The following is a 23,801-nucleotide window of genomic DNA, read 5'->3' as shown; positions in this document are numbered from 1 at the left end:
GACTGGCTAGTTTTTGGCGATAAAGAGCTAGTACGGAACTACCAATTTGATTCATTAGTTCGCGGTTTCCCTGCAAGGTACATTAGTATGTATATATCTACAAATTACTATCCATTTAATACGGGCGGTAAAAACAGTTTATTCACGCTAAGCATAACAACATACGTATTTATGTACATAAATCTTCATTAAAGCGCTCATAACGCCGAGATGGGAACGTAATTTAGTTAAATAATAAAAGAAAAATTTAAAGCAGAACAATAGGTCACCACAGCCTTTATATATGCCACAAGTTTCTATGTTAGCACAAGTGATTCTGTGAAACGTACACATTAATGAACGTATGAATAGATGTGCTTATCACGTTGATATGTAAAACCTGTGCCAATTTATACATAAGTGAGCGCAGGTTATGCAATTCCCAAGTTACGTCTCCCTCTTAAAACGCAGTGACAACACCAATATACTAGTACTCAAACAAATAAACCACTTTTGGATACCTGAAAATATGCATAAATATGAATAGCTAAAATGTTGTGCTAAGCAGTTTTTCTCATACCATTACAAATGTAATAACTTACTTGACTGTATGCTGTTGGCTGAAATTGCTTTGTTGTGTTGACACCTGTTTGGCTATTACATACTAACTATTAAATACATACTTTATTAAAAATAGCTCAAAATGCCTTTTTCGTAAATATCTAGTACTTCATGTATACATACATGTGTACATACATTTATGTGTACAAATGTGGTTATAACCTGTATATTGGCAATGCGAATGCATGCACGTAGAAATGTGTGAAAACTCTAAAATTAATCTCATTTATAACAATTGCAAGCATTAAATAATTAAAAAAATAATAATAATCTGCGAAAACTATTTAATAAGAGCTTTTTAAACATGTTGTCGTTATTCTTTATTAATCTTAGCTCGCGAGCTTGAAACTGATTCGGATGGCTGGGAAGAGCGAGAAGCCTCAAGAACACATTCCGTAAAATTTTCTGAGGAATCAACGCAGGAGAAGGACACACCGTTTGTCAGGCAAAATACACCACACCCCAAGGAGCTGAAAGCAAAGGCACACAAACTATTTGCAAAAGATCGTAGCAGAGTTGATGACGCCAACTTAGATACAGTTTCTGAAGAAGTAAGTAAAAAGTGTTATATTCATTGTTGTAAAAAATAATGCTTTAAATACCAATGTCACATACGACAAAGAAATATTTTCAACTTGCCAATCACAAATCAGCTATTTACCTTAACATCATTTATTTTCTTAACAGACATCATCAAAGTTCGCTGTTAGCAACGCCGCAAGAATCGGTCCTAATTCCACCATAGTAGAGGACGTAGCAGAAGCAAAACCCATCTATGATAATCATCAGCAGCAGCCTATCTCACCACAAACCCCAACAGCAGCGGTATCATTCGCGCAACAGCCTGTTCTTGCTCAGGCAGCCGGCCAACAGCAAGACCCGAATGGAAATTCCGCAACAGCCCACGAACCGATTGCAAGCGTAGCACCCGAGCATGGCAATGCCGCTGTAGTGGTGACTTCAGCGATTGTAACAGCGGCAACAGCAACGAGTGGCACTGCCGATGAAGAAGAAGACTTTGTAAGTACAGACACAAACCACTCCAAAGCATAGCAAACTGTTAACCGTTTCAACATAGTAACATAACCTGATTTCCGTACGTTTCTTATGTTAACTTGCAGGATGATTCAGAAAGACGTGTTGGCTTTCAAGTAGAGGGGGAGGATGACGATTTCTACAAACGTCCAATGAAGTTGCACAGACGGTATGTACACATATTGCATAAACAACTTCTACAACAATTAATTAGTTTTACTGTTTCAAAAATGTTAGGAAAGTCATGCAGTTTACAAAAAGATGAAACCTCGATTTTTTACATGAGTAGTTACACGCAGAAATAGGTTTGTTCGTTTAAGATCTCTAGTAAAAAATGTCCAACAGCAAATTTCCGGCGAAGTGTTATCTATTCTCTCACAAGAGAAACATATCCAAAATGGTACGCAAACAGGAAATTTGCAGAAACTTTCAAGTTAGACGAACAGTTGATAGAAATTTTGTTTACATTCAAAAGTGTAAAATTGAAACGGAAGAGAACAAATCCCAAAGTTTTATCCTGACACAGTTTACTGACTAAACGAGTAATAACTTACTTCTTACAAGTTTAATTAGTCGCATTTTATTGTTTTTAACCTCCAAACCATCAAATTCAATTTAGTGATTTGTGTAAATTCCAATCAGCTGTTTTTAATCAGCCGTTTTCTTGTTAGCAAAAATTTTTCCTGCAGAAACTAGCAGCTTCCCCTCAAAATGATATGCCATTTGGCTCTCTCGATTTCCCCTACTTTGCAGTGACAGTAACAGTTATAAGTTGAGGTCTGATTATGCATACTGCGCATAACTTCGCACAACTATTTTTACCACTGCACGCGAAATATCACTTAAGAAAAAGTGAAGCAAAATCTAAACTCCAACGATCGCTAAGTTTTTACAAGTTCTGCTAATTTCTGGGTAAAGAAGTACATACAAAGTACAGGCAAAATTACAGTTTAAAGGTTATGCAAAGTATACATAACACTGTGCAACAGCCGAACCCAGCCCGGATTTTGTTAACATTTCCTGAAAGTATACCCATCCAGTAGTAAAACACTCGGTGGATTTGTAAAAGTTAGCTCGTATTTTTATTTTGTGGCCTACTACTTCATGTCTCGGCCTAACAAATGGTTAAAATTAAATTTAATAATATATATAAAAAAATTTCATGGGAAATATTTCCGTAGAACATTTTAACCCGTTGGCTCCCGCCTGAAAGAGCGGGTTTTGACTATTACTTCAAGGATTAAAGGTTGAATATTGAATAAGGAAAATGAACTAGCAACACGAGTTTACGGGTCAGATGTAAATGCTTCTGACTTTGCACATCGATTACACGGGTTCGATCCCTGCTGAGGTCTAGAAAAGAGAAGTCTGATGAGGAGATGTGATCTCCGAAATGGCTGCTATAACTTCTACCGCTTAGTCTTTTGCTTGTTGCTTTTTCCATTTTTCCTAATAAAATAATCGTGGTACAAAGCTCAATAAAAATATAGAAAATAAAATACAGTTTATTCTCTAACAAGTCTAAAAGTTTTTAAAAGACTACATAAAACGGGACAAAATTTCACCCAAATTCCGAACTTTTTTCTCAGAAGTGTTAGAATTTTTCGGAGTAGAAAGTTTTGTAGCCCATTAAATTTCAGTCCAATAATGTGCAAGTTTGAAGTGGCTAAAAATTACCGTTGATTTTTTAGAACTTTTTTCGCCGAAGGTGTTGCGAGTTTCTCCCATATAAAAATGAATTGTGTGTATTCGTTATATGGTAGCAAATGGGACAAAAAAAAATTAAATTCTAAAAAATCAAGGGTAATCTTTAGCGACTTGAAACTTGCACATTGTCAGACTTAAATTGAATGGCGTTTTTCAACCAAATTCTGAGATAGGGTGATTTTCTATAAAATTTTGAAATAGGGCGTTCTTCAATCAAATTATGAAGTAGGACGTTCTTGAAACGCTTTCTGAGATAAGGCGTTTTCGAACTGGCTGCCGAGATAGGTTAATCTTCCACTCAGCCATCGATTTTTTCTGGAAGCTTCCTTACCAATGATTTTTTAGAAACAATTTTGAATCAATAACAGTTATTTTCGGTCCCTGGTTATTTGATTACAAACTAATATTTAATTAAGTACTAATTGTTGCAACTTGAATTATTTAGAAATTAAAATTTTTATTCAGATTGAGGCCGTTTGAAATTAAAGATGTTATGGAAACACTGCAGTAATTTGCTTTTTATTTGCTCAAGCTCAATAAAATTGTTAAATATTCGATGGTTGAGCGCACACTTGTGTTAAGTGACAACTTTACAATTTTTCAGGAGCGCGTATTTTATCTTCAAACGGCAATAGCGTGTGAACGGACAGTTTTTGTCAGCTCTTACCATTCCAAATGGTTAATTCATATATACGGAATCTAACTTTATTAAAGTAGGTAATGTTGACAGCTTCAGTGTGAATATTATTTTTTGATTTCATTTGATTGCGCGCTTACCTCATTTGGCATCAAAATTTTCTATACTTACAGCATTCTTTGCTAGCGGTCTGCTATGAAAAACGACTTCAATTAAATTTAAAGTATACATTTATTGTTGGTAATTAAACATGCTAACATAGTTTTAACAAGATAATAATTTAAAAAGAACTAGAAAAGTAAGTTTGAATAAGAATAAAAGCTTCAGTTGTTTTCTCTTCGTAAACTCCTACTTGTAGATGGCAAGTTGGCAATAAAGCTTTTATATTCCGAAGGAATTGCGCCCTTGGAAACTAAGAACAAGAGGTTTTCTGTTTTGTCACTATAAATAGGATTCGGTTTGGAATTTTTGCTTTTAAATTTATTGAGCGCCATTCAAATTGCTGAGTTTCCTGGAATGTTCTGCTTTGTCTTTTTATTTGGTTGATGTTTATTTCCATGAACCCGTCTTTTGATAAATCGTACTTATCAAAAGTGGTCCTGACTTTTAAAATCGCAGCCATTTAACTGCCTCGTTTTGTGTGTTTACAGTTGTGTTAGGCATCACTTGTAGTAGATATTAAAATGCATTAGCATCACACTATATAGTTTGCACTTGCCTATAGAATTCTGTCAGCCAGAATTCTGAAACAACCAAAGTGATTTACTTCGTAACATACAAACTATGGCGTCAAATAACAATGGAGTCCGACCGTTTCCAATTTTTTCTCAGGTACCGATGCCGATGTCTATTAATCGGCTTATGGGGAAAGAATCGGCCGATGCCGATTCCATAAAAATTACAAATAAATGTATTAATTAATAAAACCAGTTCATTTCAGGAAGCTAAAAAAGCAAAAGAAAATTTTTAATCAGAATTTTGGTATGCAGTTTTGTAGACCGTTTCATTCTAGTATAATGAAGTGCAAGTTTCAAGCTAAAAATCCCGTTAATTCCCGTTAATTTTTGGCAATTTTTTTTTGCTGGCAGTGTTCTCCATATAAAAGAAAATTGTCGCACATACTTTTGTATGGAAAAAAAACGTGAAACATCTTCACCAAAAAAAAAAAAACATTATTGTCTGCAAATTTTTTTTTAATGTTGGCTGTCGCTTCACCTGAACATTTGAAAAGAAATTCCAAAGAATCGGCAAAGAATCGGCGAAAAAAGGCCGATGCCGATGCTCAATTTCGTGCCTATACTAGCCGATGCCGATGCCGATTAATCGGTCGGACTCTAAATAACAAAGCTATTGGGCCGCACAGTAGTCGGAGAAGCCATGTTTTACGCGAAAAATTGGACGGGCTGTTATGATTATATTAAAACTGCGGGATCTTAGTATTGTTGTAATGGTAAATTTGAATATGCCATAAAATTTATAGTTTGACAGTTGACAGCTGTCAAATATTTAGACTGTGATTTTTTCTAAAAATACGACAAACTTTTCAAAAATGCCACTGATTGGTTTTTTAGACATGCTGATCACGAATTTTATGTCAAATTAAAACTTTGAGAGTTGAAAGCTGTCAAATAAATTGTTCATTTTTCTAAAAATAAGCAAATATTTTTTAAGATGCTACTAATAAAGGTTTTAGACACGCTAGTGAAGGGGCTGTCAATTTATATAGAAATAAGGAAAATTTCCCATGAATTAAACGTACTATATTTTAAGATTCACTGATATCGAGTTCTGTATCACATTCAAACTTTATGATCAAATTATGAAAAAATAACGGTAATTATATATATAAATTAGGGGTAGTTGGGGCCGTCTGCTATATGTTTATCCAAAACAATTGGATCTAGGTCCCAAAAGTTTTTTTACGATTTTTTTATTTTATACGAAATTCATCATTTGCAAAAATTTCAGTTTTCGCATTTTTAAATAAAGTTAAAATTTCGGACGCCATATTGGACTTTGCATTTTGAATTTTCATGAAAATTCAGTAATATCTTAAATTCTTGGACGCCATATTGGATTCGTATTGTATTTTTGACAAGTAAGTTTTAAGCAAAAAACAAAACCGGCTACAATTCTAATCTGGTTTAGATCCGATCATTGGATCATGAAATATATAATTAATTCGACAATCTTTCAGCCATTTTGATATTTTGTTATGTTCATATATGAAATATTAAGATATGGCTTTGAAACGAAAGAGTATTAAGATAAGAAATCTTTAGTTTGAAAATTAAGAATTTTTTGAGGTGTTGTTTAAAAAGTTAAATTCAAATTGAGTATTAGATAAGTTAAATGAATTATAAGAAAAATGGGTAACAATCGGAATGGTTTTAAAAAGGCTTTATTTCTAAAATACAGGTGCGAGGGTTGCCACCTATTGAACAATTCAAATTGAACTTGAATTAAGAGAATTTGGTAATTGAAATACATACATACAGGTTTCAAGATTGTTGTTGTGTGAAAATACTTTGAAGAGGTTTGCCACCTGTATGAAAAGGCGAACTTAAATCATATATGTAATACTCCTATATTGGTAGTAACAACTAGTACCGTCCGAAAACACTACAGTACAGATATATCAATAAACACGTACGAAAGAAAAGGAACACATACGTTTATAAATAAACATGTACACAACACATATACAAAAACGGCACTCAAGTACACAATACATTGACAAAAACGGTACTAGAATCTCTCGCTTTGATTTCGGAATGCTTACACATTGAGAAGTGAGCTTACTGCCAATATAGAAGTATTACATATATGACTTAAATACATTGTGCACAAGTTATATAAAATATTTATATATAAGTGTCAAACGCAAGGGTGTTAAGAAATATTTTGCTGGAACATATTATACTTCAAACACATCGGTAAAGAAGTTCAGTAAAAGAAAACAAAAGGGAATTGTTCCAGACATCTCGGTAAATATTCGTCCGAGGCACTTGAACGCCGAGTGCTACTGCTGTAAAAACCGTGGACTGAGTAAGATGCTAGAAACTGGCTTACTTGAGAATGATCAGCATTGAAACACAACACTAACCAAAGGTTCACTCACGTGTCGTCAAAAAGAAATACGAACTTTTAACAACATGCGCACCACCGAATCCCTGAGCAATGGAAAGGTGTCGTGAAAGCCTCGGTGGAGACATTCTAAGTCAAGCACGTGTAACTCTAATATTGATTGAGGTGTTATGCAGGCCAATTAACAACAAAGCCATTTTCCAACGCCAAATGCCAGCATCGAATAGAAAAGCTGTGCAAGGCAGAGACTTGAGGTGAGAAGAGCAGTTTGATGCAAATCAGCAGGAACATTTTCAGCAAAAGCAAAAAGAGCTTTAGTTGGTAGCAGAAATGCTTATGAAACAAGTAAGAAAGTCTAAGTTCGGGCGGAGCCGAACATTAAATACCCGGCGCAAGTATTAAATATATGTTTTCCACCTTTCCGAAAGCTACCGCTACATGATAAGCGGGTGTATAAATATTAAGTAAACTAGCATTCTTAAATTTCGAAATATTGAAATTTCAAGCATTTCTAAAATTTACCGTTATATGAAAAGCGGCCGTAATTTTAGTCCGATTTCAATAATTTTCAACGCTTTGCTTTTATGTGGCAAGCACAATAACCATACCGAGTTGGTTCATGATCACATATATGTGATCATAAGTGGGCGGTGCCACGCCCATTTTCCAAAATTGTATCATAAGCGTATTTCTTGGTAAAAAGTTGTTGCAACCATCAATTTTGAATAAATTAGCTTTAATATTTACTGATTTATCGAGGATTTCGTATTTCTCGAAATTACCGTTATATGGGATGTGGGCGTGGTTATTGTCCGATTTCGGCCATTTGGTATGCTGTACCAGGGTCAACAACTGTGCCAAGTTTGGAAGAAATTGGTGCAGCGGTTTCCAAAATATACACATGTAACTATAAGTGGGCGTGGCTACGCCCATTTTTCAAAAATTTTCAATATTCTTATTTCTCGTCTAAAAGTTATTCTAAATGTCAATTTTGAGTGAATTATCTTCAGTAGTTACTGAAATATCGCAGTTTTCGTATTTCTGAAAATTACCGTTATATGGGAGGTAGGCGTGGTTATTGTCAGATTTCGCCCATTTTCAATACCATCCGTCCCACGCCCAATAGAAGTGCATGTACGAAGTTTCGTTAAGATATCTCAATTTTTACTCGAGTTATCGTGTGCACAGACGGACGGACGGACAGACAGTCACCGCTTAATCGATTTCTCTTTTCATTCTGATCATTTATGTATACATTTGTCTATATCTATCTCGATTCGTTTTGCCTGTTACAAACAACCGTTATGTGAACAAAGTTATAATACCCTTGTGCACAAGTGCGCTCGGGTATAAAAACCATACAACGTGCAACCAAATAAAAAAATCAAAACTATTATTTATCCGTTAGCATTACAGAACAAAAATTTTAAAATTATAAATGCGTGTGTTTTTTTCTTTGGCGTAGCAACGCACGCCGGGTATTGTTGGTTTACACATATAGTTATTAACCAAATTTAGAAAATGCCGACCAATTTCTAAAAACTTACCTGAAGCTGTTTCAAAATATGAATATGCTTATGAGGTGGAGCAAAATCCTCTTAGGGTCTGACTATCTTTTGGGCATATCATGGTAAAAGTACTAAAATGATTAACGCACAGTATATTTTTCGAATTTAAAGTTTTCGAGTATAAGCGAATCGCTTAAATATTTGAGATGTGTAAAAAATACTAAAATTTGTGTTTTTTTATACATTTTGCAGTGATACTCCACACCACTTGAAAAATAAACGTGTGCAGCATAATCTCACCGACAAAAAAGCGAGTGAAATTCTCGCTAATGCTTTAAATCAAGAAAAGAAAATAGCACAATTGCCTACGGTTCAATCACCAATACAGGAAAATGTGGCTGCCGAGCAAAGTGAACAACAATTGCAACAACAGCAACAACCCTTTGCAGCACCAATTTCACCCATTCCTCCACCAACAGTGCCGGCCCCAATCGCAGCGGGACAAATACCAGATGGTAAGTCGAATTTGGTTACTCTCACTTTTTTCTAGTAGTATTAGATCTTATTTCCACGGCAGCTTCATTCGTAATGTGTTAACCAATTATAAACTTAATCGCTTAATTTGCAAACAGCTTTTTTGGAGCAAATTACTTAATTCTGTAATTCAAATTCGAATACCATGCGAATTACGAGTAAAAGGTTGCTGTCCCTAATTTTAACCGGAAATTTATCGAACTGAGGTGTCAAAGCAAGAGAGAATAGTAAATGTAAAAAAACTAAAACGAAGAAAGAGAGAAGATGAAGAAAAAAAAGATGAACTGTCAAATCGAATTTAGAATGCGCCGTGTAAATGGGTTCGCCAAGTTATTGAGAGAGCGAACAACGTAATTGGCAGTGCACGTGGGATTATGGCGTTATATTAATTTATATTGGAAAACATCTGAGTAATATCCTTATTGCTATGGGGATAAAAAAATGTAAGAAAGAATTTAACTACTAGGTAAGGCAATTTAAGTGTTACCATATACAATTTCCATATTTTGTTTATTTATGAATGAATTTTGTTGAACTAAACAAAAAGGGTTGACAAATGTGTTACATTCCCACGACAGCCGGTTCTACGTACCGTAATGACTCGGGTTTTACCCGACCTAGGGCTGTTGTTTCGGCGATCTAACCCCGTTTAGGTATCTCAGAAGTTTTCCGTCCATAGGGCTACATTCACTACGTATTCTCCTACTCAGGGCTGGCATCGAGTCAAACCCAGGGCCAGAAACCTACACCTGCTGTGTATGCCGGAGACGATTACACCACAACTCCACCTCAGTCAAGTGTAATGCCTGCGAGGGGTGGAGTCACCTCAGAGTCTGCTCGGAACTACGGACACATAGACAGTGGACCACGTCGTACGTGGCCCCCTGTTGCTCAAACAGAGCAGCCTCCACGGCTAACCACAGCCCGCCCGAGCAGCCTCACACACTCACACAGTCACCACAACACAACAACATAATAACACCACAGACCGTACCACAGCCACTACAGACCACATAACACACACAACCGCACCACCACCCACACGCCGCCGCCAACAACTCCTGGTTCCCCCTACAATCTGCACGGTATGTCAGACCAGGATATTCCGTAATGTGACATCAGTCAAGTGCAACACCTGCCTTGGCTGGTGCCACTTTAGGGCATGCTCAGGTCTGCGTACCACGCGAGATTGGACTGGGAACTTCGAGGGCCCGTGTTGCGCTGCTCGGTCGCAGACCCCAATTGCGACGCCCCCCGCCACCACCACAGGGCGGCAATCACCACAGTAGCACACACAGCCAACGGCGGCAAGAACATACACATCACTTACACCCCACATCACGACACGTCTCCCGAACCACATGAAGCTCCTTCAATTTAACTGCAACGGGCTACAGAGCAAGATTGAGGAGATAACCGTCTTCATGTGTCGGCATGGTATATTGATAGCTGCGGTCCAAGAGACGAAGTTGCACAGCAATTCAACTTTGTTGAATTGCGCCGGGTACAACGTGCGCCGTCGAGATCGCGAGCGAGATAATGGTGGTGGCTTAGCGTTCATCACGCACCACACCGTGCAGTATCGTCTAATCGAAGCAGACATCGACCGCAGGGATACCACCGTAGAATGTCAGGGCATCGCTATCCGGTCAGGCGATGTCGAGCTCGAAATATTTAACATATACATACCCCCTGTCACCTGCTGCCCGGCAGGATATGACCCTGATATAGGTACGCTCCTCAGAGGTGAAAACCGTATGGTAGTAGGTGACTTTAATGCGCACCACGATCTTTGGCACTCAAGCCTGTCAAACGATCGTAGGGGAACAGACTTGGCTGAGCAGATAGACGATTCGACATTCTGCACAATAAACGACGACGCACCCACCAGGATTATGGGTAACTGCAGTAGCTCGCCAGACCTCACAATAGTCAGCGCTGGTCTGATAAACAGCATAACATGGCGACCTATGCTGACTCTAGCATCAGACCACCTACCCATAGTCATCTCGATAGATAAACCATCCGACTTTGCCTCCGCCAAACACCGGACCTATATCAACTTTTCTAAAGCTGATTGGAAAGGTTACGCGGAGTTTACCGAAAACATCTTCACAGCGCTCCCCACACCAACCGACGTCCATCTCGGTGAACGTAAGTTCCGCAGGGCTGTCACTGCTGCTGCAACTCGCTTCATACCGGCAGGATGTATATCGGACCCACGTCCAAACTTCCCTGCCGAAGCGGCTGTTCTGGCCGATGAACGTGATAGCCTTCGTCAGGCCGATCCCGGAGATCCCCGTATCAGGGATCTCAACGCGGAGATTCGGCAACTAGTAAACGTACATAAGCGGAAGAAGTGGGAGGAGCATCTGAAGACCTGTAATTTCACCTCTGGTGTGAGCAAGCTTTGGTCAACCGTGAGGTCACTGTCTAATCCGACGAAGCACGACGACAGAGTCGAAATTTCCTTCGGCGACCAAGCCTCGTCGGACCTGGAGCGATGCGCGAGCTATTTTAGCCGGCAGTTCATACTGCATCCTCCGGTGGACAAAGCCAAGCGTCGAGTGACCAGAAGGCTGCACAAACTGCCAACAACCTGTGCCCCCCTTGCTTTCACTTGCGGTGAAGTTCAGGTGGCCATCGGGAAGGCGAAAGCCTCCAAAACCATGGGTCCCGACGGAATATGCATGCTGATGCTGAAAAATTTGGGTCCTGCGGGGGTAGCGTACCTAACGGAGGTCCTCAACTTGTCAATGGCCACTCTCATCATCCCAGATATCTGGAAGGTGGGGAGAGTGGTCCCACTGCTCAAACCGGGGAAACCTGCCAACAAAGGAGATTCCTATCGTCCGATAACACTCCTTTCCCCGGTAGTGAAGACACTCGAGGCCTTGCTACTCCCGTACTTCACAAACCACCTGACCCCAGCGAAGCATCAGCATGGTTTCCGTAAAGTGCACAGTACAACAACAGCACTTAACGCCATAAACACTCAGATAACTCGTGGCCTTAACCGAAACCGTCCCTGTGAGAGAACGATTCTAGTAGCGTTGGACTTGTCAAAGGCGTTTGACACCGTCTGCCATTCCACGCTACTAGAAGATATAGAGGCCTCCTCTCTCCCACAGAGGCTCAAACGGTGGTCGGCAAATTATCTGAGTGGTCGACATTCGTCGGTAATGTTTAGAGACAAAACGAGTAAACAGCGAAAAATAAAACAGGGGGTTCCTCAGGGTGGTGTCCTTTCCCCGCTACTGTTTAACTTTTACATTTCAAAGCTCCCTCAACCACCAGAGGGAGTCTCGATTGTCTCTTATTCCGACGATTGCTCGATCATGGCGACTGGGAATGGAATTGATGACCTGTGTTCGAAAGTAAACGGGTATCTCTCCGAACTTTCTCGCTTCTTCACTGCAAAGTGTCTAGCCCTCTCCCCTACGAAATCCTCCGCGACCCTGTTCACAACCTGGACGAAGGAGGTCAGGCTACCGCTGGGGATTCACGTCGATGACACACCAATTCCGACGGTGAATAACCCCAAAATACTCGGAGTAACATTCGACAGCCTGCTCTCCTTCCCTGCGCACTCAACCGCTATTGTCAATAAAGTACAGAGCCGCAACAAGGTCCTCAAGTCGCTAGCCGGCAGTACTTGGGGCAAAGACAAAGAAACGTTGCTGGCAACATAAAAGGCAATAGGCCGGCCGGTTTTGAACTACGCAGCGCCAGTGTGGTCGCCAGGGACTAGTAGGACGCAGTGGACGAAGCTACAGACTGTACAGAACACCGCACTCAGGACAGCGACAGGATGCCTCTTGATGTCGCCTGAACACCACCTGCACGGCGAGGCGCAAATGCTCCCTGTAAAGGAGCATAATATAATGCTCTGCAAGCAGTTCCTGATCGGGAGCCACAGAAGTGGCCACCCAAGCAGACAGCTGCTTGCAGAGGAGCCCTCGCCTAGGAACGTCAGGAGGCATCTATATGAACTGACGGACGAAGTCCAGAGGTTCATTAAGCAACCTCTGGACCCGACAGCTTACCGACAGGCCCTGAACGGCATTCACAGGGACTCAGTCTCGAGTTATGTGGACTCTAGACCTGTGAATGCCGTTCTAGGCATACCACCCCCGGACATAGACGAGACGGAGCTTCATCTGCCTCGGGAGACACGCACAACACTTGCTCAACTTCGCTCCGGCTACTGCAGCAGGTTGAACTCCTACCTGAGTAGGTTGAATGAGGATGTGCCGAATGAGTGTCCGGCATGCGGAGAGAACCCACATGACTCGAAACATCTCTTCGCATGCCCGGAAAACCCGACAACCCTAACGGCCTTGTCCCTGTGGACAAACCCCACAGAAGCTGCACGCTTCCTAGGGTTGCCGTTAGTGGAACTTGACGACAACGACTGAGATACCAACCGTCCTTGGCGGGGTTGTTGTAGCCGCTACAACAACAACAACAACAAATGTGTTATCTTAAAAACTTTATCAGCGGTCTTCAGTTTAGCCACCCTAGGCCTGACTTATGGCAAATGAAGGCATCCTACGCTGCCTAAAATTGGCCCTGCGATGTATGGCCCATTGCCGGAGAAACGCTTTTTTGAGATGTTCGACACTCTGATATTTTTTAAAAGTCAAATCTACATGCCAGATGGCAGCTGAAAATTTGAACACTCGAACACACCAGAAATCAGACGCCCTCGATAGTGATGGTTGCTTTAACGGCTAATTACGCTCTCCGCACGTGTTTTTTGACCGTGAGGGTAAAATAAATTTACAGGTGCATAGGGAAACTATTTAAGAGGTAGTTCTGGAGCCTTGGATATACAAACATTTTGGTCGCAGACCTTGGATATTCTAACAGGACTCAGCACCGTCACGTAAACCACGCGCCAATCAAGAACACATAGTTCCAAACTTCACTTCGTGGACACAATGGCTTCACTGAGGAAAGAGTCAGGTAAATATACATATTTCTCTCAGCACAAGATTTGCTAACCAAATCATATCCATAGATAGCCTTATACCAAATCATTTGTTGAGAGAAACATATTAAGTTAACATAAGTTGAGTCTCTTCTCAGTTTGAAGAAGTTTCCAGATACGATCTCGCTGATTTTTTGAACCCGAGTTATTTTAAAGAGCAAAGTTAGCTTTAAAAAATTGATCGCTTCAAGGCCATAATTCAGGCCAAAGGAGGCAAAACTAAAATCCACTGATGCAGTTTTGAAGAAAATTCATTTCTCAACCCACTAGTTTGATTCAACAAAATTCATTGATAAATACAGAAAACTAGCAGACCCGGCGAACTTCGTCCCGTCCAAAATTATTATTTTTTTATTGCAACATTTTAGCCCAACAATTCACGGTCATTATTTATATGGTAATATTATGGTTTGGTGGTCGGAAGGCATACTTCCAAGGCAGACTTAAACAACTCAACGAAATTGTAATGTCCGCAAAGAAGTTCCTGGAATTTCCCCAAATGATCTGGCGTTTCACATCATGGTTAATCGTGTAGCGAATTAAATTTGAAGAATTTTTTCCTCTTCACTCCCTGGCGGAAACAATTATCCGGTTCGATGGAGAATCTCTCCTTCAAACTGTAAGGTATAGCTCGTGGCAATTTCAAAATGGCTGAGTATCGTTGTTCCACAGAAATCCAGTATACATTGACTTATTTCAAACGAAATACCTTAAACGCCTTATCATGGAGCACAATAGTTCTGCTGGTTGATTTAACGATGATCGCTTGAGATTGACCCCTGGAAAACTGAGTCCTGGAATGACTCAGAATGAAGTTTTTACCCACCACAGCAATATTGGCACTTCATGTCCATTGTCCTTGGGAACACTTAAGGCTATATTTTTTCTCAGTCTTAACATTTTCAATAGCGAATTCCAAAATTTTTTGCCACTTTTCGTGCGGTCCCGCCTTTCCGCAGTAAATCTTTTATTTACATTTATGGTTCCTGATTAACTATTTATTTACTGGTGATCACTTCTTCAATAAATTACAAAACAGAAAAAAGTCATCTGACTTCCAACTAAGTAAGAGATAACTGTCAAATCCAAAACTGAGAGTGAGTGCAAAACTCTAATATCTGCCTTAATTTACGTTTTTGTCGGCTGGTTTTTTTTATTGTTGTTGTATTGACTTCAAATCGTTATGAGAGAGGGAGTAGGGATGTACCAACAAGAATATACAACAAAAGTATGAAAGTCGTTAGAACTTGGAAAGATGGCGATGGCTGAAGTAAAAAGTGTTACACCATGTTACAGTTTTGCCCGTCACTGTATATCCTCATACTATGTTCGAGTTTTTAAGCCTACAACCATCCTTGAAAATTCTGCAGTGGGTGTGCGAAATTTCCAAATAATCGGTACAGCCGTTCTCGAGCTTTGCGAACAGAAATAACGGCTTTCAAAATATATATCTACTGTCATCAAACAAACACTCAGCACATTCGCGCCCTGGGACCCACGTCACTGTTGACAGTTATTTATAAAATACTCGGCTCTGCTGGCTTGACCATGTCGCTCGAATGGACACCGACGCTCCAGCTCTGAAAGTATTCAACTCGGAACCCTTTGGTGGTAGCAGCGAAGAAGGGGGGGTCCCATTGCGATGGAAAGACCAGGTGGAGAAGGACTTGGCTTCACTTGACATTTCCAATTGGCGTCAGTTTGCACAGAAGAGAAACGACTGGCTCGCTTTGTTGAACTCGGCCAAAATCGCTTAGGCGGTTACAACGCCAAATCAAAAGAAGAGATAGATAACTCGCTCCCTAGCTGAAAAATTTTTCGCAGAGACATTATCCTTCTATATAACTAAATTTAGACAACGTGACTATTTTTCGCATGTACGCGAGCTTCTCTCTTTAAAAATGAGATATCATTCATTAAATTTGATAAAATATTAAAGGAGATATCGTTTGGTAACAGAAATATACCTTTTAGAAATAAGTACATATATAGATATACATATGGCATTTGTATTTGGTAACACTTAAATTATCGTATCCCGTATTTTGGTGAGTACTTACAAATCTCGTTTTTAAAATTAAACACTTAACAGGATAACTAACTGTCACCACTAACTAGTGACGAATTCACTAGCACATTCCTCAGCATAAAGAAATCGATAAATCAATAAATTAGTTGCGAAATCTGGTTATGTATGCCGTTATGCACGTAAGCGGCATTAAATCCAGCTAGCACAGCTGCAAAAAGACCCCTTTCAGACACGTCAAGTCTTGAATTCAAGTCTACTCGTTCGTAGGCGAAGGAGGTGAGACGAATGTACTTTTCCCTCTCTTCTCACCTCCTTCGCCTACGAACCGAGCAGACTTGATAGCAAGAATGGTGTTGAAGATTCGTATAAAAAAGCTGATGCCTACGCTTGTTTAGAATTTCTATTGCTAATACATAGCAAAATATGGTGGATTATGCTCTACAAAAAACTATACGAAACATAAAAAATGTTGGTCAATATCTTAGGCTCGTCCAAGTCCATTAAAGTTCAATGTGTTAAAAAAAAATTTTTTCTTAGCTTACTTCGATCACAAATTTAATGCTCCGCGAATAAGGAATGATACCAAATTATATAGCACTAATACTTTCAGAGATAATTGCAATTTAAAAAAAAAAATAGTAATTAATTTATTTATTAATATTGAATTTTTATTGATGGTTGCAAAATATTTAACAAATTCAATTCCTCTCAACGTTTTTTAGCTAAGGCTCATTCCACGGTGACGGGTGTGACATTTCAACTCACATTTTAAGGGTTAATTCTTAAACTGTAATACAAAATTCTTTAAAACGACTATTTTGTAATAGGTTTCCGAGATATACGCAATGCCTGGAATAAAAATTCCAAAAACAATTTAATCCGAACAAGTTATCTGCATTTTAGTCACTGTGACGGGTGTGACGAGTACACAAACCAAATTAACTACTCCTTACTTGCATCAGAGTTTTTCTGCTAATTATCTCTTCTGCTTATGGTTTTAAATAGTTCGTTGTATAGTTAAATCAAATAAAACACCTCTTGGAGGTAAAATTTTTGAGTGACGAAAGCTGAACTGGAAACACAAAATTTATGATATCAATTTCGTGACGAAAATTATACGCATTTTTTAACTGCCTTGGAAACGTACGGAAAATCTTTTTTATTCATACGAATCGTTGCAAAAGTTCTGTTTTTTATTTTGTGTAAACGGAATTTCGCAACGTTCCGAATAAATAAAAAAAAAAGATTTTCCGTACGTTTCAAAGACAGTTAAAAAATGCGTATAATTTTCGTCACGAAATTGATATCATAAATTTTGTGTTTCTAGTTCAGCTTTCGTCACTCAAAAATTTTACCTGAAAGAAGTGTTTTATTTGATATCAATTATTTTGGGGTAGCAAATTTAAAATCGACGAAAATTCATAACAATAATCTAGATTTCTAGAAATTGCTAAAAATATTTATCTAAATCTAAATTATGTATTCAAATCGATGTGTCCATTGAAACACATAATTTTTCGAATACGGAATAAAGCGAAAAGAATGATCATATCCTTTGTATTCGAAGAAATAAAATAAAAATATAAGATATGATAAAAACTTATCAACTTGGTACCAACTTTGGATACAATAAACAACTGTCTTCGTCTGATAGTCTCGTAGTATATTTTTGTTAAGATTTCTACCGGGTGTGGGGCCTGTGCTTTTTTAAGAAGTTTTACTTCTATCACGTGTACGTGCTATTCAACTAATGTTTTTTGCTCAAGCAGTTTTGCTCAGTGGCAATTTATACATATGTATGTAAGTATTAGCGGCACATTGGGTGAACTAAATGCATTCATACGTACTTATTTATGTACAATTGTAGGTAATATTGTACGCGTCTTTCCAGGTTGGTTAAGTGCGGGTGATAAAGCCATGTAGCATAGTTAAATACTGTGTACATACCTGCAATTAAAATGGGGAAGAATGTTACAATTTCGGCATGTGACTGAAAAAAACTCTAAAATACACACAAGTCGTGGTTTCCAAGACATGTACGAAGTGATTAGCACAGCTGCATCCTTCAACTTGTCAACTCGCGGGAAATTCCCCGATTTGCAGTGGCAATCGGGGAAAGGGCAGTTTTTTTCGGGGAACTAGGTATGTTATTTTTATATCTTAAAGTAACCAAGTTAGACGGATATGTTAATTTTTAACCATTTGACCCTTTTTGGAGCCACATTTTTTCAATTTGAATCGCAATATGTCTACAACAAGAGTTTTCCCAGATATAAGCTATATACCAGATGAAAGCTAAGGTTTTGGGCTAGACTTGTGGAAACCTAGAATAAAATCGACTAACCAGTTTTTGAGAAAATGCTCGAAATCTCTATTTTCAGCAGCCCGATTTTTAGTTTTCAGGCGATAACGTTATGGCGTATTTATATTTTATAAACACAATAGATAGCGTTAGATAGCTTGTTTGAAGACCCTTCCACTGATATCCACATCAATGACATGGACTGAGTAGTGCGGCCTCAGTGGTAGTTTAAAAAATTGCCCTTTTTCGAATTTCAGGCAGCAGCCACGCCCACACAGGCATACGAATCAAAACATCCTGGAACAAAACCTTCTTAGTTTTTTGTGTACTTTAATTCCTGAAAGTTTGAAAAAAATTAAATGATGGTACGTACAGACGCCACATACATACCAAACCATCTCGTAGTGGAGACACGAACCAAAACACATTTACCTCTATATCATTCCAACTAGTGGCCGGCACTTAATATATAAGGTATCGTTTGAAAGGTATTAGCCTATAGAATAACACTAAATATGTTGGGTGTACCCACATGGCCCCTTAAACCGGCAAAAGCAAAAAAATGTTTTTTGTTTCGCAACATTTTAGCCTAATTTTTAAGAATCCGGTTAATCCTTTACGAAGCTTTCTGGACACACTCTGCAAGACCTTTCCAACGATATATCAAACATGTCGATTGGACGTCTGGATAAAAACTTCCAAATCTCGTGTATATATAAGCGAGTCATTTCAGCATGCTACTGTTGCTGCTTTCGTCACCCGCGCGCACTGCCGTGCGCTGTGATAAACATTCTCAACATTTACGCCAAAGTTGCTTGCCGCTATTGGAAATTATAGATTATATGTTCCAAATTCAACTGTTACGGGTGTGACTTGACTTTGTGACGGGTGTGACAAGTTGAGCATGAATACATAAATACACATTATTAGACAACTAAGCTAACTTTGTTTCTCAAAAAATCGGATTTTACGAACACATACAAGATTCTGCCACCTAAAGACGGGATAATCCTTGATCGGACTCTTCTTCTCCATTGTATGGCTTAGTAATTGTAAAGTACCTTATTTTTAAATAGTATGAGTCAAACCGAGGTCGTTACCTGAAAAAACTGTTTCAGATACTTTTTTTGTCCTGACAAGCGAAGTAATGATATCTTTTTGTCCGTGACAGCATAGCTTAAGTTTTCCCATCGCTCGAGCAACATATCTTTATGATTAGCTTTATCATCGCTGATCACAAACAGATATATGACACATTTCAGATTAGCTAATAAGTAACGGTAGCAGTCCCTGGCCGAATTTATTGAAGTTTGTGAAACTTTAAATTGTGACGGGTGTGACATGTGACGGGCGTGACCAACATAATCGGTTCCTTTTTCGAAAATAAAAGCATATAAATACTTAAAAGCAATTCGAACATATTTCCCTGTGTCATAGCGTTACTTTCGTCAGATTTTTTACACTGTCCAAGATGTGTTTTCCTTAAAAAAATAACTATTTTGTGTATCTTTGCTTCAATCTTATATATAAAAATAAGTGCACGTTTTTGGTGTGACCTCATAACTTGAGAACGGCTTCACCGAATTCAACCAAATTTATGTGGCATATTCGATCTATCATGCAGATGGTTTATGCGAAGTTTGCTCGAATTCGGAAAAGGGGGCGTGACACCACCCATACTAACTAAAATATAAAAATAAGTGAACGTTTTTGGTGTGATCATATAACTTGAGAACGGCTTCACCGAATTCAACCAAATTTATGCGGCATATTCGGGCTATCATGCAGATGGTTTACGTGAAGTTTGCTTGAATTCGGAAAAGCGGGCGTGGCGCCTTTATTTTATATATAAAAATTAGTGAGTTAGCTTATAACTTGAGAACGGCTTCACCGAATTCCACGAAATTTATATAGCTTATTCGGGCCATCATGCAGATATTTTATGTGGAGTTTGCCTAAATTTGGAAAAGGGGGCGTGGCATATGCATCTCTTATGTATAAAAATAAGTACACGTTTTTGGTGTGAGCTTATAACTTGAGAACGGCTTCACCGAATTCAAACAAATTTTTACGGCATATTCACGCTATCATGCAGATGGTTTATGTGAAGTTTGCCCGAATTCGTAAAAGGGGGTGTGGCAACTCCCATACTAACTAAAATTTGTATGTTGTATATCTCTTGAAATATTTGTGGTAGAGTACTGGAAGTTGGTATAGAGGTATATCAAATAATTCCATACTCATGGAGAAAAATGGGCGGTATTGGAAAAGAGGGCGTGGCACCTCCCATATTATATATAAAAAATAAGTACAAGATTTCAACCAAATTTATGCGGCATAGTCGGGCTATTATGCAGATGGTTTGTGTTAAGTTTCCCCGAATTCGGAACGGGGCGTGGCACCACCCATACTAATAAAAATTTTCATCTGGTATATCTCTTGAAATATTTGTAGTAGATTACTGGAAATTGGTGTAGAGACATATGAAATAATTCCATACTCAAGGAGAAAAATGTGCGGTATTGGGAAAGGGGGGCGTGGAACCTCCCATCTTAAATAAAAAAATAAGTGCACGAATTCTACCAAATTTAAACGGCATATTCGGACTATCATGCAGATGGGTTATGTGAAGTGGGCCCGAAGTCGGTCCAGCGGTTCATGATATATGACAATTTATGTCTGTCCCATGAACCACGTATATGGTACAACAGCAGATACATGAAAAATCGAAAACATGGTGAAAAATTGTTGCTAAAATGTGCTGTGTTTATTTTTTCTTCGGATAAATTAAGTCAAGTATAAACATGGCTGCAAGTTTTTCAATAGGGATTTTGTAGAGCCAATGGAATGAAAGTCACCACAACACAACATATCTGTCATATCATCGTATTATCGAAAAGGTGGTGTACATTGATATTCGGTCTTTCTATTTTGGACTTTGGAGAATCAACACGTGTGTTTAATATAGTTCTTAATTCATATTTCATTTTATTTATTTTTTCGTAAATTTCAATATTTTTGCACAAATTTTTTGCTTCGTTTCGTACGAAAAGTTTGAGTACACTGGAAATTTTCCATGCATTTCCTCATTGATTTACAGTGAACAAAACCTTTGTGGAAAATTGTGGCTGTGTAGTGTTCTTTGGCTTCGAATGAAGTTTTTTCAAGTGCTTTTTTACTGTCGATTGTGAATTTTATTTGATTATTTTAAAAAAAGTGCGTTTACCATACGATTTATCGAATTCGTTCCTATGCATTGAGTTTTTCGTTCGCTATTGAATAAAATGCCACGATCCAGTCGTTCAAATAGAGGCCGACGTACGCGTCTTGCGAACATTATGTTATCGCAAAGAAGATCGCAAAGGAGCACTTCCAACAAAAGGAAGTACGGCGTGCAGGATTTTTCATAAATTTTTAAATATTTTTCAATATTTTTCAATATTTGGTGTAGAGAAGCACACCGGGGTACCGCTAGTATATAATAAAATATTTAGTACTTGCCCGAAAAATTTGAAAATTACGCCGTTACAATGCTAACGAATTTGTCTCTCCACTGACGGCTTAAACAATGCAAAAAAGGTAATAGACTACGAAAATCAGTCTTGTAAACTTTGAAAAAAATTAACTTCTCATATGGGTTTGTAAATGGTACAACCTAAAGTAAAAAAATATCTGATTTTGAGATAAATTTCAGAATTTTGGCTTTCAGTCTTGAAAATTAGATTTATTTACTCTTACTTACTAGAAATAATACAGCCATATTCTTTAGTTTATTTTCGTTTCATTCGGTATCGATTACCGTGGAATGAGCCCTAAGAAAACACATTAATGGTGTTTTTTTTCATAAAATGTTTGATAAAATCGAGTTACAAGTATTTCTATGTAAACTTTAACATAATGCAAACAAAAAATCAAATAAAAAACTTCAATATACTATGTTTCTATAAATAGACTAAGAGTAGAAAATAATTTTTCCTTCACTCATTGATAAGTTTTGAATTTAAAATTATTGCAAAAGTCATTAATAATTTATTATAAACAATTTATGTCTATCAGCTGAACCCCACGTTTTTAATTTTATGATATTAAAATCAAAAAAAAAAAAAATTTATATTAAAATCATCTGTAAATTTTTGAGTTTTCCAATATATTAAAAGTTAACATAAAAACATGAAATTTGATTTATTAAAAATTTAATAGACATAATATATGAATGGAAGTGTGTTTTCACAAGAAATTACCTTTTTGTGAGAAATTTAATTCTTATATAATGAGGAATTTATAAATTATTTTTCACCTATAAATGAAAATTAAAAAAAAAAATGAATAAATAAGATAATTTTGATAATCGAAATAAAAAGCACAGATGGAAAGTTTGAAAAAATTGTATTCAAAAGAATAAAACAAAATGCAATAAGTAAATTAATTTCTGCTTAAAATATTGTTTGTGGTGTTTAAAATTGGTATTTGTAATACAAATAATGTAAATTTCACATCGCGACTGATTTTTTTAAATATACAACACCTCAAATTTTAGTATTTTTTTGAAAAAAAACTCAATGAAATTCAAAAAAATTTCCCCACAGCGCCATCTAGTGCAGAGCTAATAAAAAACAAACTTCAAAAATGAATTCCTCGTTTAAAAACCCTTTATATTAGTATTTTCTAAGAATACGTTTCAAGAACTCGACCAAATTAAACAATAAATTGTGTGCAAGGATTCAATCAAGGATATCTTCCATATTTGAGCTAAACTCGAAAAAAGCCATTGCCGTAGTATTATTATTAAGTACCGATTTGAGCTGTCGCACAGTGTAATTGATTTGATTTATTCTGAATTGTTTTTTTTTTGTGGTGCGTGTTGCGGATTTTTTTCCTTAAAAAAAAAACACATATATATTATATTAAATTATATTATATTATATTATATTAAATGTAATGGTAATGTATTAATGTAATGGTAATATAGTAACCAGTTTACACCAGTGGGTTTTTTATACTCATATGAATAAATATTTAAGGGTGTTATGTTAAGGTATTTATGAAATTATAAAGTCTTCTCCGCACCGTAGGTTTTGCGTGTGATCATAACAATAATAATAGATTGGCGTCTACGCAATATGTTTGTTTTTGGCCGAGCTTCTCCTCTGATTTGTGATGTACTCCTTGATGTTGTCAAACACAGGGGAGCGACCTTCACCCCGCCCCCGAACGGCAAACGGTTTTATTGATAAGGGTTTTCCATGACAGGAATACACTCGAAGGTTTGCCGTTGCCTACCGAGGGGCGACTGCTATTAGACAACAACTTTTTTTTTGGATGTTGCTGGGATCAGGGATCGATCCGAGTGGTTGTGTGCACCTCTAATA

At 37.8% G+C, this 23,801-nt stretch overlaps 1 protein-coding gene and 1 long non-coding RNA gene across 2 annotated transcripts in view; one reads left to right on the top strand and one right to left on the bottom strand.

Moving 5' to 3' along the window:
• The window catches only part of LOC118738082, a gene marked incomplete at its 5' end in the record, with an annotated part of 312,005 nt that overhangs the window by 24,015 nt on the left and 264,189 nt on the right, over positions 1-23,801 (top strand). The window contains 4 exon segments of the mRNA XM_036469005.1: positions 934-1,151; positions 1,288-1,620; positions 1,722-1,804; positions 8,827-9,089. Coding sequence (XP_036324898.1) covers positions 934-1,151; positions 1,288-1,620; positions 1,722-1,804; positions 8,827-9,089 — 897 coding nt within the window.
• On the bottom strand, positions 120-1,474 carry LOC118738085. Its single transcript, XR_004992874.1, has 2 exons — positions 1,262-1,474; positions 120-1,143 (listed from the first exon to the last, which is right to left on the bottom strand). It is a non-coding gene; the product is annotated as an uncharacterized LOC118738085 (long non-coding RNA).

This window comes from Rhagoletis pomonella, unplaced genomic scaffold (assembly GCF_013731165.1).
Source record: "Rhagoletis pomonella isolate Grant_MI unplaced genomic scaffold, Rhpom_1.0 Rhpom_scaffold_00004, whole genome shotgun sequence".
Lineage (NCBI taxonomy): Eukaryota > Metazoa > Arthropoda > Insecta > Diptera > Tephritidae > Rhagoletis > Rhagoletis pomonella.
Note: the sequence above shows the minus strand (reverse complement) of the source record. Positions and strands in the feature narration are given on the sequence as shown.